Source organism: Notothenia coriiceps, unplaced genomic scaffold (genome assembly GCF_000735185.1).
Source record: "Notothenia coriiceps isolate Sejong01 unplaced genomic scaffold, NC01 NC01_scaffold00014289, whole genome shotgun sequence".
NCBI lineage: Eukaryota > Metazoa > Chordata > Actinopteri > Perciformes > Nototheniidae > Notothenia > Notothenia coriiceps.
The window spans coordinates 1-10,056 of NW_011346990.1; the positions used below are offsets into that span (position 1 = coordinate 1).

Below are 10,056 nucleotides of genomic sequence, written 5' to 3' on the forward strand. Positions count from 1 at the left end.
TATCGCCCACCCCTAGATTCCATAGTTGTGTCTCCCATCACCCAAAACCCCTGACTATTCTCTCAACTCAGTATTTACATTCTTATTCAAAGAAAATCAGTAATATCTTTAAAAACTACAAATCCCTGTCTATCAGCTGTACACCGTTATGGTGTAAATACAGCCTATCTACCAATTGGATCAAATATAAAAGTCAGCCAAATTACTATTGATACTGCAAGGAGACGTATTGTGTGAAGAGAAATTGAAGATGTTGTTTAATTGCTGATATATTTATGATGCACGTCACATATTCAGTTCCGGCTGCATTTCTTCCAGTTTGTCCAAAGGTCTTCTCAGCAGGGCTCTATAAATAGAGAACTACGGCAGATGTGTAATATTTAATGCAGCCGAACTGTGTATTATAATGCAGTTATGTGAGAAAAGCAAGCACACGCAGAATAAAGTATTATTTTCTTTTTTTAAATGTTTTCGGATTTCACATCGCATAAACACCATATCTCAATGTGCATTGCGGCTAAAACATCCAATCCCTGAGCTTCAACGTTAGCTGAGGATTATGGGTAGTTCGATGTTTTAGCCTATCAAAACCTCTGAAAAAAGAAATGTGTCTCTCAGAATTGAAAGGGAAAAATCTATGGGAAAAACACAAAAGCAGTGTACACTATTTAAACGTGGATGAGTAGTGCAGATATCACTTTAAAATCATTTGACAGTGAGGGGAATACGGTTTTATTATGAAAACTTTGAGACCGGAAATACTGTTTTCACCCCGTGAGGGTTACGCTAACTTTACATGGACGCTGCCGCATAATATACACGTTCTCCTGGCGAGACCTTAAATCATCTTCGTAATATCTATCAAACTATAGATCCTCCACTGGACGTGAATTCCAAAAGTACAATATACACTTCTCGCTAGAAATCTAATCAAAAAGCATTTTAATGGCCGAACTATCCCACGATTTAGGATTTTCCAGAGAGGGTTATTTGTGAATATACGACCCTCCAGAGCGTTTGCAATCAACGGGAGCACTAGAGGTCGAAAACTTTAAAATGTGATTATGGGTCGTAATAAGCGCTTGAACAATCGACCTATTTAGTCGTATGAGTTGGAGGACTTGTTGGTTGCATCCCTAGCCAAATGAAGCATGAGTGTTACATGGTGATGTCACTATGTTAAAGAAGCAAACAAAGGAGTCCAATGGAGGCGTTTCAGAGACGGGGGGGCTTCTTAAAGTTGCAAACTATTTTCAGGGGAGCATGATATCTGTGCTATTGATGCAACTACTACCCACCCAATGTTCGGCAAGAGATGTTTCACACAGGTGCCCGACAGACAGAACCTGTCACCTCTTATGGCATGTGTTGTTTTCTTTTTTCTCATCCCTGTAATAAACACCTTTTCTCTCAAAAAGCCTGCCGCCCTCGGCTGGATGCCTCCGCAAGGGAAGCGTGTGGCGCAGTGGACTAGTGCTTTGGTGTTGGGATCAGTGGAGCACTGGTTCAAACCCCACTGCAGTCAGCATGTCGTTGTGTCCCTGGGCAAGACACTTCACCCCAAATTGCTCCTGTGGGGATTGTCCACAGTATGTAAGTCGCTTTGGATAAAAGCGTCTAACAAGTAACATGTAATGTAATGTAATTAATCAATCATAAGGACTCAGGAGGAGACAAAATAACTATCATTCGGTTTCAATTTTGTCTGATTACGCCCGCCACGGGAAGTGAGTAGGTGTCGCTTAATTTTCGGTCTGGGCAACATCTTACTCCAAGTCACAAAAACATCTCATTAAGTTTTCCGTCAGTCTCTGTTCTGTAATTTTGGTGTTTGGATGCAATCCTTCACACTTTAGCCTTGTGGTGCTGTGAACAATGAATTTCCTTCTCAGTGCGATGACACCATTGCCCCGTCGCTTTCTTTTAGGCGAGCAGCCTGCTCACTTCCTCCCCGCTCATGTGGCTTCCTGGCAGGCAGCCAGACCCCCCCTCTATCATGGTCTATAAAGACTTGTGCTGCCGGTCCCGTGTGAGACAGGAAGCAGGGCCCTATGGACAGTGACCTCACTGCAGGAAGAGAGCGCAGGGTGTGTGTGCAGAATTGTAGTTCTCCATTCTCTCCAGATAGCACCAGTCACACGAAGTAACCAAACCAAAATATTTTCAGAGCAATTTTTAATGTGTACATGTCCAGCATGGCTTGTTAACACACTCAACTAGAGGTGATCACACAAAAAACACAAATGTATAAAATATTACATTTTCTACAGAAAAAACCCCACTAACAACCAACCAAAAAAACAACAATTGGAATGTTATTAACAAAAAACATGTCCTATCAAGTTTGAGAAATAAAATAAAAATGATCAAAGACCAACAAAAATGTCATCTGTTTTTATTTTTGACAGCGGCTTTTTTTTTGGTATCTCATCCCAGTCAGGGATGATGGTTACATTTTCAGAAAGTCACTGAAGCATTACTCAGGTAGTAATGAAGAGTTCCACCATGGAGGGCCAGTAAATAATCCAGCAACATCTACTGTCGCTGCAGTTAGTGGGGGACAACAGGCTTCTCAACAGTTTCCATGTCTGCCTGGAGCAACACTCAATGTCTTTGTCTGTTTCACCGAAATAAATTAGCCTGTGGTGATTTAAAATGAGTGTTTTCAGAGTGGTTTAACGAGCTAAGGTGAGATGCACTCTGGGAAAAGAGAGAAGCATCTGGACAACCCATGATCCTTTGGGTTCGTGCCATCATAAGCCACAAAGTTGACCGAAGTGGAAGAGAAACTGAACACAGTCGTACTGTATGTGAAGTTTTACTTTTTTCTTTGATCTTCTCAGTTCGTTTTTTATTGATCTGGTTTTTTCCCTTTGAGTTCAGACTTTGCACAGGGCTGATGCAATGACCGTTTGAAGCTTGTGGTTATTAGGAAGTGCAGGGACACACATTGACCACAGGACGCTGAAGTGGAGTAGAGAGACACAGCATGAAGAAAACGAAAAGAGAAAAGAGGAGGTTTTAACAGAGATGTTCATCAAAATAAGAGAGAAAAGCAGTGTTCACAGAAACATCCTGAGGGAGATGAAAGCTCAGACAAGGGATTGCCTCACCACACCTAAACCTTGCATCAAGGCCCTGTATTTCAAAACGAACAGAGAATTAACATAAAAAGAACTTCAGCCTTTGCAACTTGAAATCTGAATGTGACATCCTGTTGCTGAGTCTGCGTAAAGCAGACTCAAAACCTGACAGGTAGTGTTTTAAGTAAATCCTAACACAGTATTCAAAGTTGCTGAACAAGGATCTACAAAAAAAGGCTTGGCCTTAGCCTTGACTAGTTTCCTATCGGGGGGTGGGAGAGGCGAAAGGAAGGTGAGGTTAGGGAAGACAATAATGTGTTTGTGTGTGTGTGTATTATAGAGAGTATATGGGGGGAGGAGAGAGTGTGTGAGAGAGAAGGCCATTGTTGTTATTACGATCCCCCGGGGCGTGGAGGGCCGGGCTGAGCATGGTGGGGAGGGGGGACAGATAGAGAGAGTGTGGGAGATTTACAGTCAGAGAGAACAGGCCTCGCTTATGGAGAGTAGAGCTGATTAACTAAACACCTCGACACACACAAACAGGCATCAATCAGCCTGCCTTGCTTCCTTTCTGAACCTTTACCATATTTCTGTTCTGCTAGCTGTCCTAAGAACATTACTGTGTCTCAATTCGGAAACGTTCCTTAGTCCGCTGCATGTTGTGCACTGTGAACACTGTGAATTTCTACCCTGTAGTGTTGTCTTAAATCACAAACAGCTGCTGTACCCTCCAGGAAGTTGCAAACATCACTGTTAGCTAGCTAGCTTCTCAATGTAATCGTTTGCTGTAGCAAACCATTAGAGACTAATTCACCCAATAAAATTAACGGGGGCTAATTTTTGACGCTACTATAGTATTACCTTTATTAAATACTGAAAAAAACTAAGGTATAACTTTTACTTAACAAAACCTTTATCTGCTTTCTTGATTCCAGCAACCACTGCTGGTAGCCGACTTCTGCTACGTATCCAACCTTTGCTAACATGACGATTGTTGAGTGTGAGAAGTGTCCAGTGTTCTACACACAAGTTTTTGACGGTTTAAAGTGCCAAACCATGCAAAAGGACGCACTCGTGCACTTAAAAAGCACATCTAAGTACAGAAGTGCCCAAATTGAAACACAACAAATGAATCCCTGTCAGTGTCCTGCCAAAAAGGAGCTCTCAAACTGGCAAAAGAATATGGTTTAAAGTAAAGAAACGCTAGTACAATTAACGTTTTCAACTTTAACGTGGTTAACTGCATGTGGGCTTGCTGTGTGGAGGTCACAAAGGAGAACTGATAATAACAACTCCACACAAAGCGTTGCCTCTAATACAATGAGTCGACATTTTCTGAGCCTGTCCAGACATGGGGCGGTCTAAGCATTGATGTGCCTGTAGGAAGAGCAGGACAGGGGAGGAGAAAGCAGATGGGGTTAGGGGGGCTTTTAACACTGATTAGCTACGCCCGCCAATCCCCCTCCCCCTCCAACCCTGATGGAGAGGAGGTGAGCGATGGACACAGGACACCGTTTCCTGGCAACCGCTATTGACCGGCCACAGATCAATCTGCAGACTTCTGGTGACGGAAGATGATGCTCTTCCTTTTCTTCCACTCAGCGAGTGTCCTGTTAACTTTACCTCCTTCTGAGCGGTGTCCCACCTCAACCTGTCTGCACCTGCAGCTGGAGGTGAAGTAAGAGAACAGCGGTGTTGTGTTTCCGCACCGTCTGTCAACATACAGTCTGACTGGCACTGAAGGAAAGCAGACAAAGCTAAATTGTGAGGCGCAGCTGGAATTGGTAAGCAGGTTTTTAAACTAGCACTGCAACTACTTATTGTCTTTGTTGATTCATCCGTCATTTATTTTCTGGGTATTTCGATTTTCCCCCCACAACTCAAAGTAGAGGAGAACAGAAACTACTTAAGAATCCGATTTAGAAAGCTGGAGTCAAATCATTTAACTTTTTCCTTAATCAGTCAATCAAATATTTTGAGATCAATATAATAATAGTTCCCGATTCACTTAATATTTCCCAAATGTATTAATCTTTTTAGCACTTTTTTAAACATGTGATGGGGTCTCTTCGCAGCTACTAAGCACATACAGCAAAAGACCGTCACCTCCTGTAGGCTAAAGTTTCCTCTTTGGCTAGCACTGCGGTTGAGCTAGCAGGAGAATTTGGGTCACATGAGCGGTTGCCAGTGGGATAGAGCCATCAAAGTCCCCTATCTCCCTCTCTCTCTCTCACCCCTCCTTATTCCTGTGATCCAAGCTGTGAGAGCTCAGGGAGACGAGGTCAGCGTCCCTCCCCCTTTCTCTTGTGTCTCCTCACCCCCCCGTCCACATCTGTAACCTGATCCGGCTGAGACCCGTCTGCTCAGATTGGCAGCTTGGTCCTTAATGCGCCGTCAGATAAGGCTTCCTCCCATTCATATTGAAGCTGCACTCCTCCACTCTCTCTAATCTGAGGCCGGTTTCTAGACTCTTATTGATCAGATTTTTTTAGAACATCGAGTAATGATTAGATTATTCACATTGCTCTTACGCCTTTTTTCTTCAATTAATGTTTCCATGGCTTCGTTGGCATCTTAATTACACTCAAAACACGACTAGTGATAGGCAAGAATAACTGTACAAAAGTGTTTCCATTAGACAGTGAAAAGGCAACTTGATTAGCCAATAAACCGCAAAAACAGAAAATAACCTGCAATTATTTAAGTGGTTCTATTATTGACATGTCATGTGTATGTTGACATCATATCATTATTCACATTTGTATTATTAATACCACATGTATTGCGAAAACCCATCTTGAGTTATATCATCCATCTGAGTGACTTATTTTTGCTTTTGTGTGTCTGTGATTTTTATACACTACAAAATAAATGGCTGCCAGGAATATATTTTTTTTACTTTTATAATGAGTACTTTTATTCTGCCCACATTACACTTCTCGCAAGATGAAAAGGGAGAGGAGAGTGTTTTGTTTCTGGGAGTTCAAGGTTTAGTTTAGGTGTCGCAGGGGTTAACAGCATTTGCACACCTGCTGTTTCTTAATGAACAGGATTAGTCTGTGTTCACATGAGCCAAGCCCACCCTGGTGCTCACAGCTCCAGTGTTTACAATAGATAGACCCCAGGTCATGTGTGAATCTACTTCAATTGAAAAAAACAAAAACATGAGCAGTAAAAAGTCCATTACAGAGTGCACGGTACATTAGCTGCACCCTCAGACCGCTGGGTTACATGTGTGCTGCTACTTCCTGTTCTTGAGTTAAAGGCCAGGGCTTCGTTTGTTTCTCCATGGTGTTATGTCAAAGATGCTACTTCTCCTGTGTTATTTCACACTGAGCTGACTTTTTAAATGGACCATTAGTCTTTCTCCTCTCCTGTGCAAAGAAAATATATTTCTGCTGACAGAAAGGAAGCTCTCTGAGAATTAGCCTCATAAATGATGGTTAAAGGAAGAGATAAAGTCTGAGGCCTTTCAGCCAAAGAGGACTTTAAATGCTCTCCAAATAAGGAAACAAAAGAAGGCAGACCTATTGTGCTATAGATGAAGACTGAAAACAAGGCAGTGGTGCTCTGAATGTAAAGGATAAGGATACTGTTGATTCCACTTAGGCCATATTTTCGAAGCCACAATTTCTATTTGCTAACAAAAAATGTCTTTACAAATAAGTGTATTTCCCACAATATTTCACTTTTTCTTTAAATAGACCCCATGTTAGAGGGATTGTTTTAACCACTGTATTGGACTGAAATGACAAACTGTACCGCAGAAACAGGCGAAGACATAGAGAAGAAGACGGTGAGAAGGGGAAGACAATCTACTGAACCCTTCCATAGTGATCCGTTTTTCTTTACTAACCCTTTGGATTTTCTTTGTGCCGACTGTGATAGCATTAGCAGATATGAAGGTATCGGCGAGGACAAAGACCCTGCCAAGATTAGACGAGGGGGGGAAGGCGGAGAATTGAACAGCCTTCCTGGTTTCGAAATAATAATAATTATATCAAAATGTCACACAAAATGAACAGAAATAAAAAAAAACAATGTGCAAACTTCTCTCATATAAATAGACTACAGTCGACGCATTGTAGAGCACCATGGGAGACAGGAGGAGGTTAGGATGGTTTGTTTGTGTATAAGTAAAACATAATTAATGCTTGCTTCTAGTGTTTGTGTACAGTATTGGATCTACTACCACAGGTTCTAAGAGTTGCCAGAGACGGATGGGTCGGTGGAAAGAGGCTTGGATTAGAGGAGCGCAGTGTCTAAGGTTCCAATGTAAGTTCAAAGTTCAGTTTCTGCTCTTGTTCAGGGTCAGACCCAGTCCTGCAGCGAGCGCTTGCAGTGCACCAGCAGCCGTGGAGCCCCTTTGCTCTGCAGCGTGTTGATGATGGCGTAGACGAGTCCCAGGATGCACAGCACCAGGGCCAGAGGGATGGTCACCATCAGGATGTTCATGGTCCGCTCCTCGCTGTCGTCCACCTTTAGCACCACGTCCACCTCATTGGTGTCTTCCTCGCGGCCCTCCCGGTAGTCCTCGTCTTTATCGCCGTCCGACCCTTTGCCCACGTCGTTGTCCGTCCCGTCACGATCCCCGTCTTTGCCCATGTCTCCGTCGCGTCCGGTTGCGTCGGGGTTGAAAGGGGGCCGGTTCACGTCGGGGTATTTGCGCCCCACGTCTGCGTCCGTGTCTCGGTCTGGGTCCTGGTCCGCACTGCAGCCCATGAAGTCTCTCAAGATGGACTTGGGGTAGCCCGGCTCGCTCTTCATGCGGTGGTTGTCAAACTTCCAGTACTTGGAACCCTTGTAGAAGAAGGTGTACGCTGGAGAAAGCAAGGAGAGCACAATATGTCAAATAACATGAAGATTTTAAGAAGGACAAATGAAAGGAATAGTTTCAAAATGTTCCAACTCTTGCCAAGAGTTAGATGGCACGACTGATACCACTCTTATCTGTCTGTTCAATAGAGTGGTGCAGTGATTTAGATTTTCACTAGGGCTCCCGCGACAAAAAGCTATGGGATTTTCCATTGGATTTTGCAATAAATAAGATCTGTGGCAGACACACAGTGGCAGTTTATGATGCTCACATGTTTTGTTCAGCAGAATAACCCCCACATAATAACACCACTTTTATGATTATTGAAGCGTAAATGCAATCACCAGAAGTAATAAACCAAAGTTAGGCTGTAAACAAACTACATCACGTCGCATGGCTTCACATTAGCATGGCTAGGCTAAAGGCTGACTCGTGTCTGGGTTATGACGTTAAGTTTTCTTATTCAGTTACTAGTTAGCATCCTCCGTTATAAAGACACATAGAAGCTTCTAACATTTTTGAATAGGGTATTAACTGACGTATTTTGTGTCATAGACCAAAACGTTAAAATCTCTTTGGCTTGCGTTAACCAAAAACCCTAATTCAGGCATATAACCAAAGGCACTTTCAAAACAATTTTGACTCCGAGACGAGGGAACCCGAAATGGTAAAATGCTAACTCGTCTCCAGGTTTTAGAACTCATTCTCTACAAAGCTAGAGCCATCAGCAGGGAATATTAGCTTAGCATAAAGGCCAGACAGCTGGGAGGCTAGGGCGACACAGCAATCATTTTCCCTGCAAACAACTTCTCTAAATAAATCGTTTTTAAACCTTTTTTTTTTTTACATATTTAGCATATAGATGTTGCCTTGAGACTGAGCAAGGCAAGCTGTTTCCAGTTTTTAGGCTAAGCTACGCTAACCAAGTCACTGCTGGCCATAGCTTCATATTTGCGGTAGTGTTGATATGAAAGTGGCCTCAACCACCTCATTTATATCTCGGCAAGAAAGCCAATAAATGTAATTCCAAAAACTTGTCCTTTCATAACCTAAAAAAATCGCAAACTTGTTTACTTTCAAATAATTGGCTGTATATTTAAACATGTCTACTGAGTGTATCTCTTTTCACGTGCATATACGATTTTGCACTGCAATCCATTACTTTTGCTGTTATTATAAAACCCTATAAAGTGCATTGAAATGCCCAATAAATAAAAAAAAGGTGCTATACAAATAAAGTTGTCTTGCTTTGTCGACTCTCTGCCGTAGATCGAACCACTCCTCTCTATTTTCACTGTAACCAAGCACAGCAAAGCACAAAGCACTTCACATGTATGTGCTCAAATTCACACACACACTCCATCCCCTTTCTCTCCTGATGATTGTGTGACCACACCCTGATTCTTTGTTCCATGCATCAGTGTGCCCCAGCCCTTTCTGGCTTTTTCACACACACACACACACACACACACACACACACACACACACACACACACACACACACACACACACACTCAAACACACATTCACATTCGATACAACCACTCTTCTTGAGTGAGCTCACCTCCATCATCGCTGAGGAAGGCCCCCTTGGGGGAGGAGGGTACTGAGGATCCCCAGACACTGATTGATTTCGGGTATCCTTGGTCCGTGTGGCGGGACTGCTCGTTGAAGCGCCAGTACCTGCAGACAGCAGTCAGAACCAGTTGTTACTGTAACTGTCTAAACAAGTAAAGAGCAGAATTCTTACAAAGTGCAGTGCATGGTGTGTGTATAATAACTGTCCTTACTGGTAATGCACTAGTGAAACTGCAAAAAGACAGTGAGTAAGGTCTCTTTCAAAATACAGACCTTAAGTGTAACTATGTTTCTACTTAAATCAAGGTTCAAGGTTCAAGGTTCTTTATTTTGTCCTACGAACATAGCTACAGTGTAGTTATGCCGATGAAAATCTTAGGTCACAGGCTTCTCCAACAGTGCAACACAATAACACAGATACACAGAAAAATATAGTGCATAGTAAATAGTAAATACAAAAAGAAAAATAGTTTAAATAGTGAAATAGTATAGTATATATAGTATAGTATAATACTATATGCAAGCTATTGGAATGATATATATTAGAGAAATAGATAAATAATTACTAAGCAGCAGATG

General features: G+C 42.4%; 1 protein-coding gene across 1 annotated transcript in view; it reads right to left on the reverse strand.

The window, feature by feature from the left end:
• Nucleotides 1-2,158: 2,158 nt before the first annotated feature.
• The window catches only part of LOC104948393 (matrix metalloproteinase-15-like), a 162,556-nt gene continuing 154,658 nt past the window's right edge, over nt 2,159-10,056 (reverse strand). Inside the window, exons 9-10 of the mRNA XM_010774587.1 lie at nt 9,464-9,582; nt 2,159-7,903 (exon numbers count right to left, since the gene is read on the reverse strand). Coding sequence (XP_010772889.1) covers nt 7,395-7,903; nt 9,464-9,582 — 628 coding nt within the window. The 3' untranslated portion in view covers nt 2,159-7,394. The remainder of the gene's footprint in view (nt 7,904-9,463; nt 9,583-10,056) is intronic.